The 23,028-nt window shown below is 33.7% G+C and overlaps 1 protein-coding gene across 1 annotated transcript in view; it reads right to left on the reverse strand.

The window, feature by feature from the left end:
• Nucleotides 1–4,725: 4,725 nt before the first annotated feature.
• Nucleotides 4,726–23,028, reverse strand: part of LOC114029266 (lipase member I-like) — a 39,796-nt gene continuing 21,493 nt past the window's right edge. Inside the window, exons 2-6 of the mRNA XM_027843630.1 lie at nucleotides 22,474–22,526; nucleotides 18,922–19,336; nucleotides 12,354–12,466; nucleotides 6,173–6,273; nucleotides 4,726–4,841 (exon numbers count right to left, since the gene is read on the reverse strand). Of these exons, the coding sequence (XP_027699431.1) occupies nucleotides 4,726–4,841; nucleotides 6,173–6,273; nucleotides 12,354–12,466; nucleotides 18,922–19,336; nucleotides 22,474–22,526 (798 nt within the window). The remainder of the gene's footprint in view (nucleotides 4,842–6,172; nucleotides 6,274–12,353; nucleotides 12,467–18,921; nucleotides 19,337–22,473; nucleotides 22,527–23,028) is intronic.

A 23,028-nucleotide genomic window follows, 5' to 3' on the forward strand; every position in this document is an offset into this window, starting at 1 on the left:
TATCTATCTATCTATCTATCTATCTATCTATCTATCTATCTATCTATACATACATACATACATACAATTTTTTCTCTCCAACTACCCTAATACTGACAAAGGACTCAAGTTACAAATATCATCTTTCCATGAAGGAATGTAAACAGTTCAACCTTAGTAAGTCCCTTATGACTTCTCTTTCCTGTTTAACTCTTCATGTTCCACTTGAGTCTTGAATTGGAAAGTCAAATTTTTTATTCAGCTCTGGTCTTTTCATCAAGAATGCTTGAAAGTCCTCTATTTCACTGAATAACCATTTTTCCCCTGAAGAATTATACTCAGTTTTGCTGGGTAGGTGATTCTTGGTTGTAATCCTATCTCCTTTGCCCTCCGGAATATTATATTCCATGCCCTGCGGTCCCTTAATGTAGAAGCTACTAAATCTTGTGTTACCCTGATTGTGTTTCCACAATACTTGAATTGTTCCTTTCTGGCTGCTAGTAATATTTTCTCCTTGACCTGGGAACTCTGGAATTTGGCTACAATATTCCTGAGAGTTTTCCTTTGGGGATCACTTTCAGGAGAAGATTGGTGGATTCTTTCAATTTCTTTTTTGCCGTCTGGTTCTAAAATATCAGGGCAGTTGTCCTTGATAATTTCTTGAAAGATGATGTCTAGGCTCTTTTTTGATCATGGCTTTCAGATAGTCCAATAATTTTTAAATTCTCTCTCCTGGATCTATTTTCCAGGTCAGTTGTTTTTCCAATGAGTTATTTCACATTGTTTTCTAATTTTTCTTTCTTTTGGATTTGTTTTACAGTGTCTTGATTTCTCATAAAGTCACTAGCTTCCAATTGCTTTATTCTAATTTGTAAGGAAGTATTTTCTTCAGTAATCTTTTGGACTTCCTTTTCCATTTGGCCAATTTTGCTCTTTAGGGCATTCTTTTGTTCATTGGCTTTTTGGACCTCTTTTGCCATTTGGGTTAGGCTATTTTTTAAGGTGTTATTTTCTTCTGTATTTTTTTTGGGTCTCCTTTAACAAGCTGTTAACTTGCTTTTCATGATTTTCTTTCATCATTCTCATTTCTCTTCCCAGTTTTTCCTCTACTTCTCTTACTTGCTTCTCAAAATCTCTTTTGAGCTCTTCCAAGGCCTGGGACTGATTCATGTTTTTCTTGGAAGTTTTGTATGTAGGAGCTTTGACATTGTTTTCTTCTTCTGGTTGTATGTTTTGATCTTCTTTGTCACCTAAGTAAGATAATATAGTCCGACTCTTTATGTGCTGCTTGCTCATGATCCCAACCAATTACTTGAGTTTTAAACTCTTTGTTAAGGTAAGAGTCTGCTTCCAATGTGAAGAGTGTACTGTCCCAAGCTTTGGGGGGTTGTACAGATGTTTTCAGAGGTACTTCTAGGGATCTGTAAATTTTCAGTTCTTCCAAGCTGCTATGATAAGGGGTGAGGTGTTTCCTCTCCACTGCCACAACAAGCTCCACCACACCAGCGCTCCTCCTCACCCCAAGACTGCCCCTCAGAACTGTGACCCAGATCCAAGCACTGGTAAAGCAAGAGATTCCTGCCTCAGCCCTGGCAAAGAGATCCCTGCAATCCCCCTCTGATCAGCTACTCAATTCCCCCTCAGTCTGTGGGCCGGAAGCTCAGAAACCAGCCGCTGCCCTCAGGGTGGCTGAGATCTAGCTTCTTCTCTCACTGCAGTCACAGACTTTTCCCACTGACCTTCTAAGTTGTCTTTGGCGTTCGTGGGTTGAGAAGTCTGGAAACCGTCACAGCTGCCCGCAATTCAGTCCTCTGAGGCCTGCTCCAGGTTTGCTGTGGCCTGCATGCCCATGCCAAACCACGCTCCTCTCCCAGCCCGGCGCCATATACCTTTCCAATCAGCCATCCAGGTTGTCTTGGGCTGGAAATTTGTTTTACTCTGCTTTTTTTTTTGTGGGTTCTGCTGCTTTAGAATTTGTTTAGAGCCATTTTTTGCAGGTATTTGGAGGGGTTTGGGGGACAGCTCTAGCAAGTCACTGATTTCCCTCTGCCATCTTGGCTCTGCCCCCTTAAATAAGGCTTGTTAATTTCTTCAACACTTCAAATCTTATTCCAATATTGTACCTCATGTCAGTGAAAAGATGCCACTGGGTTTTCAAAGCCTATGAGAGAAAAACTGGCAGTTTTTACCAAGCTGGAAAGGCTTCAAGTATGGGGTTAGCAGTGGAGTGACAGAGGAGAAAGAGTTTATCCAAGTTTTCAGATGGTCATTATCATAAAGGTGGCCCCCACATTATGATTTTTGTATGTGGGAGAGCAATTCAGAAAACTATGGTTTCTTTTTGGCCAAATCAGCTCACGAAACTTAAGCAAGTATTTCAGTGGGTAGAGCAGGGAGAAACAAACTGTATTGTGGAAAGAATAACCACAGTGATGAAATAATGTATCTTTTGCAATCATGGAGTATTGAATTAATTATATTACTATAATTGCTAACATACTTGAGCCATATTATGTTTTAAACAGTCTAACTACCATTTTTACACTTGTTGCTGAGGAAGGACATATTTCACACTTGAGACCAAAGTATAATACCATGAACTTATTTCCTCATTTCTTCCTCCCTGAACTTACTGTCTTGCCCCTCCCTAAACTTTGCAACCATTGAGAATTCAATATAGGACAACTCTGTAACATGGTGGCTCAGAGAATACTTTTACTTTCCAATGTTCTGGAAAATTCTTTAGTGCAAAAAATGTTTGAAACTCTGCAAATGTCCTTGTAATGATAGTGGTTGTGATAACAATGTTGGTCAAATTTTGGTATTCATTATCATACTATGCTTTAGTATAGACTATTCAGTTGTTTCAGTTGTGTCCAACTCTTCATGACCCCATTTGGGGTTTTCTTGGCAGAAATACTGGAGTGGTTTGCCATTTCCTATTCCAGCTCATTTTACAGATGAGAAAACTGAGACAAGCAGGGTTAAATGACTTGCCCAGGGTCACCCAGCTCGTAAGGATCTGAGGCTGAATAGATTTGAACTCAGGGCTTCCTGATTCCAGGCCTGGTACTCTTTCCACTGTACAACCTAGCTGCCCCTTAGTTCAGACTACTACCAATGAAACAAATGGTAAACATTTATGAGGCACTTATTATGTGCCAGACTCTGCAATGTTGTGCAAATTAACTGAGATAAGCAATGATTTTAATATGGTTTAATTTTATAATAATAGTCATATTATGAGCTTCTAAGGATACTATCAAGGCTTGGAATGTCTGACCTTAACCAGATGAAACTGCATTTCCCTCACTTTTAGTTAGTTATCTGTGAGTTGAGTCCTAGATTTCATCTTATATGCAAATATTCCATTTTTTTTCTTAATTTGAAGGATTTTGATAATGGAAGAATTGTAAGTCTTTTTTTCCAGTTCTTATTTTTTATTTTTAATTATTTTTAATTAATTAATTAATTTTTAGTTTCCAGCAGTCACTTCCACAAGATTTTGAGTTCCAAATTTTCTCCCCATCTCTCTCCTCCACCACCCCAAGACTGCGTGCATTCTGAATACCCTTTTCCCCAATCTGCCCTCCCTTCACCACCCCCTTCTCTTATTCCCCTCCCCTTCTATTTTCCTGTAGAGCAGGATAGATTTCTATACCCCTTTGCCTATGTATCTTATTTCACAGTTGAATGTAAAAACAATTTTTGATATTTGTTTTTAAACCTTTGAGTTCTAAATTCTCTCCCTTCCTCCCTTCCCCACCCATCCTCATTGAGAAGGCAAGCAGTTCAATATAGGTTATACATGCAAAAGGTAGTCATGCAAAACACTTCCATAATAGTCGTGTTGTGAAATACTAAACTGTATTTTCCTCCATCCTATACAGCCTCCCATTAATTCCATTCTATCCTTTGACTCTATCCCTCCTCAAAAGCATTTGTTTCTGATTACCCTCTCCCCCAATCTGCCCTTTTTTCTATTATCTCCACTCTCTTATCCTCTTTCCCCTTATTTTCCTGTAGGATAAGATAGATTCCCATGGCCAATTGAGAAGAATTGTAAGTTTTAAAGAACATACTTATGTCCTCATACCATCTATAGTGAAGAGTTTCAAGGATGAGGTATAGGTTTCTTGAAGGTGGAAGAACAGCAAAAAGATCAGTTAAAAAAAAACAAAACAGTGCTATGAAGAAAAAAAAAATGCTTGTGCCCAACAAGAAAATACAAAGACTGGAGTGCTGAAAATTGGGGAAAGTAATATTTATTGATAAAACTCACATTTTTACTGGTCTATATAGCAAAACCATTGTCTGAAGTCTGGCAAGCATTTTAATCTAGGTATATCTATCAACTTTAAAATATCCACTCCCAAAATGTTTTGTGGCTATCTTTTAATTGTATTGGGCAATAAATGGAAGTGAAATTGGAAATGTCCTCATTGAAGGAATAAAGAACTTCAATAAATATATCAATATACTGGAAAAATCAATGGAATGATAATCAGTTTACCTAAGTTCATAGCTTAGTTTTGTTGTTTACCACCTTTGTAATTTATTGAACCTTTTGGGGCCTCATCTTTACAAAATGAAGGAGTCAACTAGATGTATTTGAGTCTCTTCCACCTCTGCTATTTTTTATTTCTTTGAAGTTTTAGCTTACTTTCCATAATTACAACAGCTTAATGCATATCAATTTCTCACATTATGACAAATATTTTTTCTTTCTAAAATTAGATAAACTTTCTAAGTTAAAATTGAAAAAGATCTACCTGAAAATACTGATTTGGGGCAGCCAGGTTGTTTTTTTCCTCCATTAGGATAAAAATCTATATGTCCAATAGAGTGGCTGATACCAAGACCTAAAGATAAATTATTCAGGAATTATAAGATATACATGATTCAGTCAGTAGTACAATATTCAGAAAATAGTATTACCTTAGATTTTTCAGATATTTGGATAAAACTTAAAAGCAAAAAATAAGTTAATATAAATCACACATCCAAGACAAAATTCCATGTTTCCTGTCTATTGTAAAATAAGTTCTTGGCACTTTGAAAATATCATACTTATTAACAAGAATCCTTACTGAAGGGATCTGGGTAATTAAAGGCAAGAGATTCTCACTTATTTTCTTTGAAAATTGAGGCAATATTCAGCCATCTCCAACCCTGTAATGTATCTTTGGTTTTCTATGATCTTTCAAATATAATTGACAAAGGGGTCAAGTATCATACCTCACGTTCATGCTAAAGAAGCTGTAAAATATTATACATACATTTTTTGTGTTTTTATACGTATGTGTGTATATACAGAGGAAGACAAATAGTAACCATGATAGGCTCAATAAAAACTGACACAGAGAAGACATAATTGCTGAAAAAAGTGCCAAGTATACATTTTTTTTGCATTTTAGTTATGGTCTGGTCATTGGAGTTTATTTTTGTTAAGACTCTAAATGTTGTTTAGTGAATCATCAGTCATGGGGATAACAAACTGATATACAAATACAAAATATGTAAATACAAATACACATATATATATACACGTGTGTGTATAAAATCTATTTACATGTGCAAAAACCTTTCGTAGGGTTACATGTCAAGACTACTGAAAATTTGAGTTACAAGATTTAGATAAGAGGACAGGATATTGTCATAGATGTGTAGCTCACATAAACATAATAAACCAAGAATAGGGATGAACTAGTACTTCTCTGTATAGAGTAGTGTAAAGTGTAAAACTTCTCAGGGATTGTTGCTAGGGTTAGTCTTCCTTAATATCTGTATACACAATTCAGAATGGGAAGTATACAGGGATCCTAAAAGTTTATATATGAAAAACTAAACATTTTCTAAAGTAGATGAGGGGAGGTGTTATTGGAATGAATGGTAATCATAAATAGCTACTAAGAAAGCTAAAATTAAATTCAAATAAGCATTTTTATTAAGCATTTATTCTGAGTAAAGCACTGTTCTGGGCATTGGCAATGTAAAAATCAAAAGTGAAATGGTCCTTGTCCTCAGAAGGGGGGGAGGTGACATGGTATGCTAATTTAAGCCTAGAATAACAGATTACATTTCATTACACCTACCAACTCTCTTTTTTCTCTTTTTTATTTTTCATATCTCCAACTGTTTTTATTTCTATTCACTTTCAAAGAAAATTTTTCAAAAATCAAGCTATTATTACCATTAATATCAGAATGGATGACATCAACAAATTGTGCATCTGTATAATCTAATCTCATTTTTCTTGGCATATTATTGAAACCTGGTCCTGCTGGGTCAATGCTTGAAATGCAAGAAAGAAGTTAGCATGCTAAAGGTTAAGTTTGACTTCAGTACATGTGAGAATTGGCAGTTGAGTATTAGTCACACTACTTTTTCATTTTGAGATGAAGCCTTACTGATAATGTCTTCAAAAGGAAAAATAAAATCTGGAATGAGTAAATAGCTTCATCCTATAAATGATTTTGTTATTAGCTCCCTGTAAAGTTGATTTTAAAAATCACCTTGCCTACTTGATCACCAAAAACAGCATTGAGATTTTAACTTTTTATTGATTTTCTTTTTTTAATTTTATTTTTAATTTATGGAATAAAATAAACATTTTCATAATATAGTAGAATAAAAAGATGATTGCACATGAAACTGTAAATCTACTATGTTTTAACTTGCTATTCCTTTCAAATATACAATAAAATTATAATGTAAATATTTTCCCTTCCCTCGCCTCTCCTCCACTCTGGAGATGGCTACCATTGATGCAAAAATATTTAGGAGCTGGATAAATAAGTGATTTTCCTAAACAAGCATTTGATAGTGGTATTTATTTCACTTACTGGCTCATCTTAGTCTGATCCAGGAAAGTTAAGTGGAGATTTGCAAATGTAAGACACTATTACCACTGGCTCTGGAAACTGGTGGTGAGAGTCAGCTGAGGCAGTTGGGGTACAAATAAACTGCAAATGTCTTTGAAAATGACCAAGGTTTCATATCTTTTCCTAAGGCAGCACAGCACATTTGGTAGGAGTTGTTTAGAGTTTTGAGAACTGTACTGTCCCTCTGTAGCTAGATAAATGCTACATTAGCTCAAACTCCATATATTCTGTAAATAATTAGTAATGTGCCCAATTATAATTTGTTAATTAATAAACATTTGTTAAATGATTATTTTGTTTTATGTTATTTCCTCTAATTGTGAGAGAATTCCTTTTACAAAACCTAATCTATCTCAGGTGAACTAAGGGGAAGAGGGTTTCATCCCTAGTCTTAGGACTCCAAATCCAACAATCTTTCCACTTTACCAAACTACTTCATATACTTTTCAGACAAATTGTTGCCTGACCTTGCATCCTCAATCTTATATTAGCAAAGTTCATCTTTTTCAATTCAGTTATAATAATTTAGCTGTAACCTTACAAATTTGGAAAATTAGATTCAATCCGATGATCTCTTTTGAATTCTGACTGCTTTCCAGGGTGCTTACTATCTCTGTCAGTTTTCTGTCATCTTCAATTTTTACAAATATCTATGCCTTTATCAAAATTATTAAAAATAAAATGTTAAACAGCACAAGGACTAGCATAAATCCTTTGGGCAATACCCTGGAATCGTTCTTCCAAACTGATATCAAACCATTAACAACAATTTTAGGGGTCTGGTAATTTAATCAGCTTAAAATCCAACTGAGATGATTTCAACTAGCCTGAATATTCCCACCAAGGATAATGAAAAATTGTCAGATATTTTGCTAGAATCAGCTAAATGACATCTATAGCATTTTACTGATCTACCAGTCTGGTAGCCTTGGGTTTCTTTTCTTTTCTTTTTAAGGCTAACAGGGTTAAGTGACTTGCCCAGGTCACATAGCTAGTAAGTATCTGAAGCCAAATTTGAACTCAGGTCCTCCTAGTTCTGGACTGGTGCCTGATCCACTGCACTACCTAGCTGCCCATCTAGTAGTCTTGTTAAAAAAAAAAAAGAAAAGAAACGAGACTAATATAGCATCACTTGTTCTTGATGAGTTTTCTGGTTCTTGTAAGCACCATTTTCTTCTTAAACACGCACTGACTATCCCTATAATGATCCATTCTAGAATTTTACCAAGAAGTGAATTCAAACTCACTGTTGTCATCTTTTCTTTGAAATCTTAAGCCATATTTCTTTGTTTCCAGTCTTATAGTATTTAGAGTACTCTCCTGTTTTCTATAATCTTTCAAGCATCTCTGACAGTGTATCAAGAACCATATCTGCTAGTCTTTTCTATACCTGGGTATATAGTTCATCAGGTGACTAGAACTCATGAAGAGCAACTGAGGCATTCTCTTATTTTCTTACTTAATATCAACTTCCTATTAACTATTTTTAGTCTGGTAATTCCAGTTTAAAACTCATTCTTCTTGAGAGAAAACCAAAATAAAAAGAAGAATTATGTAAATATTCCCTTTTTTGTCTTTGCTTATCATTATTTTATCTACAGCAATTAGTAGTGTTGTTCTTTCTATGATCCTTCTCTTTTTGCTGTTTTATAGATCATCATCCATCTATTTCTCATTCTGTAGGAGGTTTGTCTGTTCTCTTGCATAGTATTTCTAAAAAGACCACTCTAATGTCCTGGAGCTCTTATTCTAGGTTTTATGATATTTTTGCATATATCTTTGCTCAATTTGGGTAGTCCACCTATTTTCTCTTATTCTTACTACCAGCATGGTACTTTTCCCAATAATGTATTTCCTGAATGATATATTTAATTTTTAAAATATATTTTATTTCATTAAATGTTTTCCAATCATATGTAAAAACATTAATTTTTAGAATTTAGAGTTCCAAATTCTCTCTCTCCTCCACAAACCTCTTCTCCTACTTGAGAAGGCAAGCAATTTGATATCAATTATATATGTGAAGTCATGCAAAATATATTTCCATATTAGACATATTAAAAAAGAAAAAAAAGACTTAAAAAGAAGAAAAATAAAGAAGTTTTAAAGTATGCTTCAATGTGCATTTGGAGTTCATCAGTTCTCTCTCTGGAGATAGATAACATTTCTCATCAGTGGTCCTTTGGAATTATCTTGGATCATTGTCTTGATCAGAGTAGCTAAATCTTTCACAATTGATCATCCTTACAATATTGTTCCTATTGCATACAATATTCTGGTTCTTCTCACTTCACTTTGCATGAGTCCATAAAAGTTTTCCTAGGTTTTTCTGAAACCATACTGCTGGTCATTTCCTATAGCATAATAGCATCCCATCATAATCATATACCACAACTTGTTCAGCCATTCCCAGATGATGATCATCACCTTGATTTTCAATTCTTTGCCACCACAAAAAGAGCTGCTATAAATATTTTTGCACAATTAGGTCCTTTTCCTTTTGTTTTTTGCTCTCCTTGGGATACAGACCTAGTAGTAGTATTGCTGGGTCAAACGGGATGTACAGTTTGATAGTTCCAAATTATTCTTCAAAATGGTTATGTTAACTCATACCTCCACCCACAGCATGTTACCGTCTCAATTTTGTCACATTCCCTCCAATATTTGTCCTTTTCCTTTTTCTGTCGTATTAACTAATCTGCTAGGTATGAGGTGATATTTCAAATTTGTTTCAATTTATATTTCTTTAATCAGTAGTAATTTAGAGCATTTTATGTGATTATTGAAGGCTTTGATTTCTCTTGAAAGTTGCCTGTTCATATCTTTTGACTGTTTAAAAATTGGGGAAAAGGGGAATGACTGGAGAAGTCATGATATATGAATGTGATGGAATACTATTATGCAATAAGAAATGATTAGCAGGCAGATTTCAGAAAATTCTTGAAAGACTTATATGTAGTGATGAAAAGTAAAATGAGCAGGCCCAGAAAACATTGTGCACAATATCAACAACATTGTGTGATGATCAATTATGAATGACTCAACTCTTCACAACAACACAATGATCCAAGACAACTACAAAGAACTTATGAAGGAGAAAGCTTCCAGATAAAGAGCTGATGGACTCTGAATGTATGTTGAAGCATAGTTTTTCCCACTTTATTCTTTCTTGTGTTTTTTTTAATCTGTTACTTTTTTCACAACTGTGACTAATATGGAAATATTTTTATGGGATAGCATATGTATAAACTATATCAAACTGACTATCATTTTCAGAGAAGGAGAGTGGAGAGAGGGAGGAAGAAAAATTTGGAACTCAAAATCTTGTAAAAATGAATGCTAAAAATTTTCTTGACATGTCACTGGGGAGAAATAAAATACTATAAAAAAGAATAAAAATTGGGGAATGATTCTTATTTTTATAAATGTGGTTCAGTTAATTTGAGAAATGAGGCCTTTGTCAGAAAAAAAAATTGTAAAATTTTCCTCTCTATTTCCTACTAAATAGGCTGCATTACTTTTGTTTACACAAAAGCTTTCAAACAAAATCAAAAGAAAAAAAAAACATGAACTATCTCATTGGGGGAAAAAAACTGACCTGGAAAATAGATCAAGGAGAAATAATTTTTTTATTTCTATTTTTTAAAATTTATTTATTTTTAGTTTTCAACATTCACTTCCACAATATTTTAAGTTCCAAATTTTCTTCCCATCTCATCCTTCCCCCCTTCTTTTATCCCAGTTGCATGTGAAAACAATTTTTTTAACATGTGTTTTTAAAACTTTGGGTTCCAAATTTTCTCCCTTCCTCCCACCCCACCCACCATCATTGAAAAGGCAAGCAACTCGATACAGGTTGTACATGTGTAGTTATGCAAAACACTTCCATAGTAGTCATGTTGTGAAAAACTAACTATATTTCCCTTAATCCTATCCTATCGCCCATTTATTCTATTCTCTCTTTTGACCCTATCCCTACTCAGAAGTGTTTGCTTCTGATTACCCCCTCCCCCAATCTGACTTTCCCTCTGTCATCCTCCTGCTCTCTTGTCCACTTCTCCCCCTATTTTCCTCTAGGGTAAGACAGATTTCCATACCCAAATCAGCGTATATATTATTCCCTCCTTAAGCCAAATCCTGTGAGAATAAGATTCACTCATTCCCTCTCACCTTTCCCCATTTCCCCTCCACTGCAAAAGCCTTTTCTTGTCTGTTTTATGTGAGATAATTTACCCCATTCTACCTCTCCCTTTCAAGGAGAAACAATTTAAAAAATTATTGGACTACTAGAAAGCCATGATCAAAAAAAGAGCCTAGACATCACATTTCAATTAATTATTAAGAAAAACTGCTCTGCTATTCTAGAATCAGAGGGCAAAATAGAAATCGAAAGAATCCACTGATGACCACCTGAAAGAAATCCCAAAATGAAAACTCCTAGGAATATTACAGCCAAATCTCAGAGTTGCCAGTCAAGCAGAAAGGAGACACCCAAGGTCACACAATTTGAACTAGGGTCTTTTACTCCAGGGCCAACACTTTATTCATTGCATCACTTAGCTCCTAAATTTGTTGTCATCCTCATTGGAATGTGAGCTCCTTGAGAGTGGGAAGTGTTTTATTTTTCTATTTGTCTCTTTGCACATAGCAAATGTTTCATTCACTCAAATATTCATTTGTAAAATGAAGAATATGAGCTTGATAACCTCTAAGGATCCTTTTAACTTTAAAACTGTGATCCTGTGAGTTCAGTAAGTGGCCTGGTCCGCAAAGATCCTGCTTTGATATCTCATAATGACATGAAGATAACCCTGCATTGTCAGAATGCCTATAGTTGATTATAAGCTTTGTAACATCCTAACAAGCTGAAAAGAGTTTTGAGTACAGGCCTCATCATTGACTGTTTCAAAGTCACCTAATTTAGTTGAGAGAAACTCAATACCTGAATAAAAGTTGGCCCCTAGATGATTACTATATTTTAACCACAGCAGCTTATGAAAACAACCTACTGAAGTATTACATTGTGGTGGTGTTGGGGGGTAGAGTAGAGGTGTGATCATTCAGTCAACAAGCATTTATTAAAGCTTTAGTATTTGCCAAAAGAAAGTATATAAGAATATGCTACATTAGCTTGCATTATTAATAATGTGCTTCTCATGTTAGTTCACTTGTTTAAAGATCCAAATTTATTCCCATCTTTATCTAAATAGCAGTGGTCTGAAAATGTAGACACATTATTTCACAAATACAATACTCTCTTTTGTTTTCTGCTTTTTGCTTTTGCTACAGGTAGGATTTACTTGTCAGATAGGAAAGCTCACTTAAAATATGGACAACTTTTAATTTTCAAAAAGCCCTTTCACAGAAAACAATTGAGACAATAAATTGCAATATTTGTACCCTTATTTTAAAATGTACCTGTTGAACAATAAATGAAATAACTCTTGGTGTTTAAAAGTGTGCTTTGATTAGCAATTCCATTTAAATTACTTACCAGTAATTCTCCCAAGTTGACCATTAAATAGGCTTCCAACACATCCTGATATATGAGCCCCAAGGCTCACTCCTATGAAATGAAAAGACTGAAGAGGAATTCCATATTTCTGTAATTAAAAATATATTATGATTTATATAAATTTTAAGATATACAGTTTGGTTAAAAAATGTTTCAATTTCCAAGACTCAAATACCCATCTTTTCCATTTTAATTCCAAATCTGAGCTACAACATCACAGCACCCTCTTGTCACTTCTATCTATTAATAATTACTCTTTCCATTTCCTAGCATCTTCATTAGATACCACTTCAGCCACCATTAGCAATGTCATTCAGGAGTGTTTTACCTTCAAGATTTCAATCTTTTAAATTCCCTTATGACCCTTCTATATCTTCACCTAAATCAGGCCCTGTACTCTACTGGATTTGTTTGCCCTTTTTCACAGCCATGTGCTCTTTTACTACCTAATATTCTCTTTTCTAACATCCTTTGCCTCTCTACTTAATCTTTTCTCCCATAGTTAGTTATATCAATGTCATTTTCACTAGCAACCTAGGAGGTCTCAGCCCTTGATCTTCTATCATACTTGTCAGTCATATCATATTTGTCAATATAGAGCTAAATATACTAGCTATAGCAATGAGACAAGAAAAAAAGGAACTGAGGGAACAAGCATAGGCAAAGAAAAAACAAAATTATCACCTTTTGCAGATTATAGAAGAGTTTAATTAGAGAATCCTCTAAAATAGTAATTGAGTCAATCAGTCAAGATGTAGGATATAAACTAAAACTGTACAAATAATCAGCATTTCTATATATATCAGAAAAAAATCTAACCATAAGAGAGAAATTCCTTTTGAATTAGGTAGAAACAATATCAAATACTGACTAATCTATATGACAAGACGTATGGGAACACGATTACAAAGCATTTTTCACACAAAGACAGATCTAAATAAATGAAGAAATACCAATTGCTTATGGTGAGAATGAATCAATATAACAAAACTGACAACACTATCTAAATTAATTTACTTGCTCAGTGTCATATCAACTAAACTACCAAAGTATTACTTCATAGAAATAGAAAAAATAGTAAAAAAATTTATCTGGATGAATAGAAGATCAAGAATATCAAGGAACAAATAAAAAAATGGAAAGAAAGGGAGCCTAGCAGTACCAAATCTCAAACTATGCTGCAAAGCCATAATCATCAAAATGATGTGGCACTTGATTGTAAATAGAGAAGTTGATTGATGGAACAGTTTAGATACACAATATGCAGAAGCAAATGATCACGGTAACATAGTGCTTGATATTTCAAAAGATTCCAACCACTGGGGCAAGAACTCATTATTCAACAAAAACAACTCAAAAAATTGGAAAAAAAAAAAAAGTCTGACAGAAACTATGTAGAGACCAACATCTCACAGTGTAAACAAATAGGTCCATCATTTATGCATAAAGGGTGATATCACAAATAAATTTGAGAAGCAGGCAATAAATTCCCTGTCAGATTTATGAGCATTATGAAAGTTCATGACGAAACAACCTGGGTTCATAAGAAAAAAAACAGACAATCTTGATTACATATATTTTTGCACAAATAAAATCAATGCAGTGAATATTAGAAAAGAAGGCGGAGATTGGGGAAAATCTTCACAGAAAGTTTCTCAGTCTAATTTCTAAGACATGTAGGGAACTGAGCCAAATCTATAAGAAAAAAAATTTGCCAGTTGTTAAATGGTCAAAAGATATGAATAGGCAGTTTTCAGAGGAAGAAATTAAAACTATCAACAGCCATACAAAATTATCTAAATCACTAATATTAGAGAAACGCACACTTAAATGACTCTAAGGTACAACCTCAAAATTTTTCATGTTAGAAAAATTAACAAAAAAGGAAATCAACAAATACTGGCAGGACTATGGGAAAACAGGAACATTAAAGCCCTGTTCCTAGAGCTGTGAAGTTGCCCAATATTTTTAAAAGTAATTTAAAACTATGCCCCCTAATGCTACTAATTTATACATATCTTTTGACCCAATGATGCCACTACTAGGTCTATGCTCCAAAGAGATTTTAAAAAAGAAGAAAATGTCCCAGAGTTACAAAACTAATTATAGCACCTCTTCAGTTGGTAGCAAATAGTTAGAATATTTGGGGAATAGCCAAACAAGATTTAGTATATGAATTTGAAGGAATACAATTTGTTGTGTTGCAAGTCATGATGAATTGTTAGATAAGAAAAACCTGAGAAAACTTGGATGAACTGGTGCAAAATGAAGTGAATAAAACCAGGAGAACAATTTGCAGAATATTATAAAGAAAAAAAAACTTTGGATGACTTGGGAGCTCTGATCAAAGCAGATCTCCAAAGGACTCATTATTAAACAAGTTACACACCCCCACACTGATAAGTGATGAACTCAATGCAGATTTAGACATATATTTGAATTTTTAAAATTATGGCTAGTGTGGGAATTTTTTTCCATATATATGTTTTTAATTAATTTTGCTTTTCTTGAATTTTCTTTGGAAGGGGAAGGAATGGGAGGAGTTCAAGAGATAAGAATTCAATTCTTATACCTAATTCAAGAATTAAGAGATTAAAAATAAAATTGAATTTAAATTTGAATTAATTTTTTTAAAAATCCTAGATTTAAAGAATGTACAAAAAGAAGCTGGCAATATGAGCTATTATAATAGAGAATGAATTGTGGTACAGACCCTGAAGCAGTGACAAATGAGGCAGTATGGTGGTTCATTAATAGTTAAGTAATTCACTGTATCAAACACAGGACTTGGAGTCAAGAAGACTGAATATAATTCCTACCTCAGACACTTAGTGGTTATGTGTCTTTGGGCAAGACAATTGTTCTCTTGCAGCCTCAGGTCTGTGCAGAAAAATGGAGATAATATTAACATTTACACATTAGACTATGAACTCCCTACTAACTTGAACTGTTTTTTTATTTTTCTTCATAGGCCTAACTCTTAGCACGGTGCCTGGCACATAGTAGACATTCAATAAATATTTGTTGACTTACCTCACAGGGTTACGTTGAGGATGAAAAGAGATAATATATGTACAATATTTCATAAACCTTAATGCTCTATATATCAGTGATTCTCAAATTGTGGTCTAGGATCTCCCCAGAAACCTTCCATGTTTCCATTAGAGCTATGCTATTTTAATAATGATACTAAGATTTCTGAATTTCTAATACAGCAAATATCAAAAATATAACTCACATAAACAAAAACTCTTTGAGGAAATCCTCAACAATATTTCATACTACAAAGGTGCCCTGAGACCAAAAAGGTTTGAGAATTGTTTTTCTCTATAAATGCTATCTATCAATAACTATTAAAAATATGTGAGGAAAAAAGCAGAAATTCTCCATTTTTATTTTGATTCTGTTTAATCTAAAATTAGAGAGATCTTTACATTGGAAACACTAGAGCAAAAATGGCTAATAGAGTTCATGACCAATCAATGTAAGGAAATGCTAGAAGAGATACTTAGCTGCATTTGATGAATTGCTGTCATCTGACTCTGATGTTCTACATCATCGGGTACTAAAAGAATTGGCAGGAGTAATAGGTAAGCAAAAATGTGTGATATGTAAAAGATAATAGAGAATGAGAGAGATATTGAAGGACCAGAGAAGTACAAAGTTTCTTCTGATTTCCAAAGAAGGGAAGAGAACAGAATCTATTAATCATAGAACAATTGAGTCAATCAGGGTTCCTCTCTCTTTCGAAGTTGATTATCTTTACAATGTTTTAATATTTAATAAATTTGTTCTGATTCTGCTCACTTAGCTTTCCATTCATACATCTAATTCTTCTAGATGTGTGTTTTTGGTTTTTTTGGCTAGGCAATGGGGTTAAGTGTCTTTCCCAGGGTCATATAGTAAGTGTCAAGTGTCTGAGGCCGGATTTGAACTCAGGTCCTCCTGACTCTAGGGCCAGTGCTCTATCCACTCGGCCACCTGGCCACCTAGCCACCCCCAGTAGTTGTATTTTTAAAAAGCATCCCCTTTCTTATTTTTATAGCACAGTAATTTGTTCAGCCACTACTCACTTGATAGGCACCCTATGAATTTCTAATTCTTTCTATCCCAGAAAAGTTCCTGTAAATATTTTTGTATATGTAGATAATTTTTCTTTTTCTTTGAGACCATTAGGGCATAGACCTAACAGTCATATAACTGAGTCGAAGAATATGCACAGTTTAATAACTTTCATACACAGTTTTGTATAATAGTTCTAAATTTCTTTCCAGAATGGTTGGACAAGTTCACAGGTCCACTAATACTGTATTGAAATATTTATTTTCCAAGACCCCTGCCAGCATTTGCCATTTTTATTTTTTGTCAACCTAGCCAATATGGTAGGTAGGTGGTGGTACCTCAGAGTTGCTTTAAGTTGTGTTTCTCTAATTATAGTAAGTTAGATAATTTTCTTTACATGGCTAGTGATACCTTTCATTTCTTCCTCTGAAAATTGCCTGTTCATATTTTTGATTACTTCTCAATTGAGGAATGTCTCATTCTTATAAATTTGATTCAATTGCATATTTATCATAAATAAGACTTTTAGCAGAAAAACTTGAGGCAAAGATATTTCCCCCGAAATCCCTATTTCTCTTTCAATTTTATCTGTATCAATTTCACTTGTGTAAAACCTCTTTTTATTCTATGTAATCAAAACTATCCATTTTACCTCTTGAGAATCTATCTCTTTTTTCTTCGCGAATTCTTTCCCTATCCATAGATCTAATAGATAATTTTTCCCATACTCTCTAATTTATTTATGGTGTCACATTTTGTGTCTAAATCATGAACACATTTGAAACTTATCTTGGTATATGGCATCAGATGTTCACCTAAACCTAGTTTATATAAGACTATTTTTCCATTTTCCCAACAGTCTTTGTCAAAAAGTGAGTTCTAATTCCATAATCTGGAATCTTTGGGTTTATCAATCACCAGTTTACATTTGCTTCTCTACATAATCTGCTCCACTGATCAACCCCTCTGTTTCTGATTCAGTACCAAAATATTTTAACGATTATAGCTGTGCAGAAGAGTTTGAGATTTGGTACTGCCAGACAACCTTCCTTCTCTTTTTTTCCCCTTGATTCTCTCGATATGATTGGAAAAGACCCTGATGTTGGAAAAAATTGAAGGCAAAAAAAGGATGGAAGATGATGAGATGCACAATGTCATAAGCTTGAATGAACTTTCTAAGATAATATACACTAGAAGGCCCTAATATGCTATGGTCCATTGGGTCACTAAGAGTCAGACATACTAAATGAATGAACAATAACTCTTGATATGATGAATATTTTGTTCTATCATAAGAATTGTGTTACTCTTTTTCTAATTCTATAAAGTAATCCTTTGAAAGTTTGAAGTGTTAGTGAATATAAGTAAGTTAATTAGGTAGAACTGTCATTTCTATTCTATTTTTCTAGCCTACACATGAGCAAGAATTCTTTCTCCAAATATTTAGATTTGTCTTTATTGGAGGAAAGAGTGTTTTATAATTATGTTCATATAATGCCCATGTGTGTCTTAGCAGGTAGACTACCAAGTGTTTGAAACTGTCCGTAGTTAATTCAAATGCAATGTATTATTATATCTCTTCCTGCTATATTTTGTTGGTTACATAGAGAAAAAACTGATGAATTGTATGAGTTTATTTTGTATCCTATCACTTCACTGAAATCGTCAATTGTTTCAATTATTATTTTAGTTGAATCTCTAGGGTTCTATAACTAAAACATCATATCATTTGCAGAAACTAATAATTCTGTTTCCCCTTGGCCTATTCTTATTCCTTCCATTTCTTTTTCTTGTCTTATTGTTATAGCTAGTGAGAAAAGCAAATTAGTTTTAAAGTCTTTTAGAGAAAAGAAGCAACTTTAATACTCTGATCAATGTAATGATAATGCATCATTCCAAAAGGCTCAAGATCAAGAACACACTTCCTGCTAGAGAAGTGATAGACTTACAATGAAAAATGATACACCAATTTTTGGCTATGAGCCATGGTTATAGGTTTCTGTTTTGCTAAGCCATATATTTTTGTTTTGAGGGTTTCATATTTCTTTTCATTTCTAGTATTGTTCATTGGGATAGGGGGAAGATAAAGTAGGGGAGGTAGATAATTAACATGTGTAAAAAATTTAGAAAGAGAAAATGTAATTCAATCATATGTGACATGTTTAGCTGTTTTATGAGATTTTTTTTTAAAACCTGTAACATAAGCACTTTACCAAAAAGCCCATATTTCAGTATTATTTCAGTAAATAGAGTTCTAAATGCAACATTTCATTTTAATTTTGGTCCAAGTCAATGAATGTTATTCTATTATCATCTTAGGATAAATAGTAACTCAGTAAATCGCTTTCCTTATTTTGTCAACAGTTTTGTTTAACAAGTTTTCCTTTTTTCAAATTTTACTTTATGATATTGCTTAAGGCACTGTTTCATTTATTCATCTTTTGTTTTATATTGTTTCAGGTAAACAAATTCCCAACTTACCATCATCCTTTTAACATACTCTTTCAATATTTCAGCAACTGTCCAGCTTCTTCGTATGGCTCTTTCACAAAGTAAAGTTGTAGCACCATGATTCCAATCAACTATGATTACATTCAGATCTTCTAAAGATAGCAAAATTTTTGTTAATTTTTGAAGCCATACTGGGTTTGTGCCAAATGGCCTATATCCATGAATAATCCAAACTGTTTTCTTGGTGTGTTTGAACTCATTATTAAGTACAAAATTCACTGTAAAAAGAGGCTGAGCACAGGTTATAATTTCCCTTGTGTACAATATCAATTTGACTTCTATATGTGACTCAAAAATATCAATGAAAGCATCATTCAAACTCAGTTCAGTAAAGTGAAGACAGCATGTTTTGCCATCTGAAAAGCAAAGGATCAAAACCAAAAGAGTTAGCATAGGCTAATTTACTTCAGATATTTTTTTGAAGTCCATAAAGAAAAAAGAAAGATTTGTGGAAAGTGGATTTTAGCCATTCAGTTTTACTCATTTTTTTAAAACCATAATGTAAATGTTGCAAAGAAATGTATATCCACTAAATATATTTTCTTGTGACTGACATTATCCAGATTGACCCTATTTGCTCTTCAAATGATGAGATAAAATACACCTTTAGATTCCTTTCCTTTCTGCCTAGCAAATACCAAAATCAAAGGCAAGTAACATTTGAATAATTGAGATACAGCTTGGTATAGTGGAAAGAGCACTCCCTGGGATATAATACTTTGTTGCACTACTGTATCATTCCTTCTCATTTATGAAATACATCTTCTCATGTATACATTCCCCACGTAACACACACCGCCAGCACACACCTTGATTTCTTTAAAAATGTTTAAAATATTGTTAAATAACTAATCAATCAATGAGACATTATTATATTTTCTATTAAACTTTGGTTAAGTCACTGATTTAAATACACTTTAAGTCCTTACATTTTCTGCTAAACACACAAAAAAATTATAAAAAGCAGCATATGAACAACTAGTACATTCTGATTTCTTTTCAAAGTACAGTCAATTCTCAACTTTCATAGGAGTAACATTCCTCAAAAAAACATGAAAGTAAAAAACACTAATGTTGACACATTGAACCTATGGGAAATAGAGGGTTAGGTTCCTGCAAACACACACACACACACACACACACACACACACACACATTCACACACATACCCTGTAATTTCACTAGAGATGGCTGAAAATATACTTTTCTGCATATAATTCTTTATAACAAACCATTAATTCTGATAATGTGGACTTTTACTAACACAGTAACCATGAAATAACCTATAAAATGTAGTACACAAAATAAAATTGGTAACATGCAGAAAACTTTTTCTTACTGGTAATTCCCTAGAGTTCTATGATCTTTTATACTAATATCTCTATTAAAATTATTTCAGACAATATTTACTTTTCATAACACATGAAAGAGCACCATAAATATTGTACAGCAAATAAAATTCTTAAAACTAAAACTTTTTAAAACCTGAATCTTACTTTCCACTGTCAGATGGTGGCATGAGGGTGTATACTGTATATATGTACTGTATATATATGTTGCTATAAACCTCTCTACGTTGGCCACCTTCTGAAAACCAAGAGAGAATTTGCTGGAACTTTAATCACTGCTGTCAAAAGATACCAAGACTGACAAAATCTCAATATCACTTCTGACACTCTGTCATTCACTGCAGGTGGATAACATTGGAGATCATGAAGGCTGCACCAGGTTAGTCAGTTAGCAACATCTGCTTCATGTGCCATTTAAGATCCTTAAGAGTTGCAGGGGATGGGAGCATAGCAGAGGCTAATTGACACTTAACCTCGAGGCTTTGATCAGTGGTGGGATTGGCAAACAATGAAAATATGCAACAAATGCATGGGGAGCTCTTACAACAGTAGGGTGAACAAGAACAATGAAATACCTTGTAGAACACTAGATACTCCTTAAACTTGCACACATCTTATCTTTCATTTTTTTCTCTTCTGCACATAGTTAGGAATGTATGTGGTGGCCAATGTAAAAATGAAAATGATGTTACTAATCAATCATGGGAATGCTTGAAGTCTTGAAAATTAAATAGAAAAATATTGAGGACTGACTGTAATTAGCTTTTCAAATATTTGCATGTCAAATAAAAGTTTGGCCAAGTGTAAAATATTGCTCCCTGAAAACATTTTATATTTCAAAAGGTCAAGAACTGTACTCTGAAATAAAGTAATCCAAATACATTTGAATAATAATTTTAAGATCTAACAATTAATATTTAAAAAATGGTTTCTTATGAAGACAGAGCCATGAATTTACATGCAAGTATCTGCTACTCTTTTTATAAGATTTTTTCTTGTATTTTAATATCTGTATACTTTAAAGCGCAGAGTTTCACAGAGTTTGAATTACAGAGTTTGAGAGCTGGTAGGAACCTCAGTGGCTAATCCAATCCATCCATATATAAGATACTATCACTTTCACAGGTGTTCATTTTAGTTGTTGAAAGGTGACAACCAAGGACTCTTTGTGAGAAAAGCAGCTTGAAATAGTTATAAAGACCTGAGAGAAAATTGCCCTAGAGATAAATGTACTGAGGGGACCTATTCAAAAACAACTCAAAGGCATAAGTACTAAATGAAGATGATGATGACTAAAGGTCATTCTTTTTACTAAGTTCATTTACATACATTACATACATTATTTGTAGAGTTTTGAAGAACATACCTGAGAAACTAAGAGTAATAGAAATATCTGGGAATTTTGAGGGAGGGGGCTATGTTTTTATACCTGATTCAGGCATGGTGGCCCATCCCTGTAATTCCTGATGTTGGATTGGGGGAGATGAACCTTCTCAAGTTTATCAATATCCTTCTTAAACTGGAATGGGGGGGAATGAAAATTTCACTACATTTGAGGACTGACAAGTGCAGAGTGCAAAGAAATTAATAACCTATCTATTCCCAAAAGATGTGATTCTCCTGATGGAGCCCAAACTTGAATTAGTTTTTCTTTTACTGCCACATTACAAACCTTATTCATCTCTACCTTGCAGATAATTTCCAGAACAATTGCTGTCTAATATGTCTCCCCCATCCAGTACTTTTTAAGTTGATTTTTTTTGTATCTAAGTGCAGAAGTTCACATATATATTTATTTAAATTTATCTTACATTCAGCCAATGTGTTTGCCAGTAATGATCCTTTTGTAGCCTGACCTTATTATACAGTGTCTTATATACTTCTCCCTCGTACAGAATTTCCTAAAGAGGAAAAAATCGACTTTTAATTAAATAGAGAATGTCCAAACATTCTTGATGAAAAGAATAGGGCTGAGTACATAAATTTAGAAGTGCAAACGGGCATCAAGAGAAAAACAAAAGTGAAATGAGTGAATATTAATAAGGAATTGTAAAAGGATAAATTGTTTACAGTCTAATGTAGGGAGACAATACACTTGAATCCCCAGAAGCCTATTATCATCAAGGGCCATAGAGGGAATATAATCAGATGAAGGGCCTTGGAGTGGTTCTATTATGTTTCAATAATCTTAAAAGAAGAATGGAAAGTAAAGGGAGAAGGAATATACTGTGAGGTTGGAGGGGAAGGAAGAAGGGTGGGAAAATTATCTCACACAATTGGGGTATACAAATATAAGCCAACACAAATAAGGAGCGAGGGGTGATGGGAGTGGGTGATGCTTGAATCTTACTCTTATGTGAACTGGTCAAAAGAGGGGAAAATACATACAGAGTTGGGTACAGGAATATATTTTGCTCAACAGGGAAACATGAGGGAAAAGGGAAAAGAGAGAATAAGAGGGAGGCTTATTTAAGGAAGGGATAGTACTAAGGATATACAAAAATGCTTATAGCAGTTGGATTTGTGGTAACAATGAATTAGAAACTGTGGGAATGCCCATCAATTAGGGAACTCTAAATAAAAAAGTTATGGTATATGAACATTATGAATACTATTTTATTCTAAGAAATTATGAAACAGATGGTTTCAGAGAAACCCGATAAGACTTTTCTGAATGGATGAATGGAGAGTAGCATGAACAGAACCAGGAGAATGTTTCATATCATGA

Source organism: Vombatus ursinus, unplaced genomic scaffold (assembly GCF_900497805.2).
Source record: "Vombatus ursinus unplaced genomic scaffold, bare-nosed wombat genome assembly UNPS02014924.1, whole genome shotgun sequence".
In the NCBI taxonomy this organism is placed as follows: domain Eukaryota; kingdom Metazoa; phylum Chordata; class Mammalia; order Diprotodontia; family Vombatidae; genus Vombatus; species Vombatus ursinus.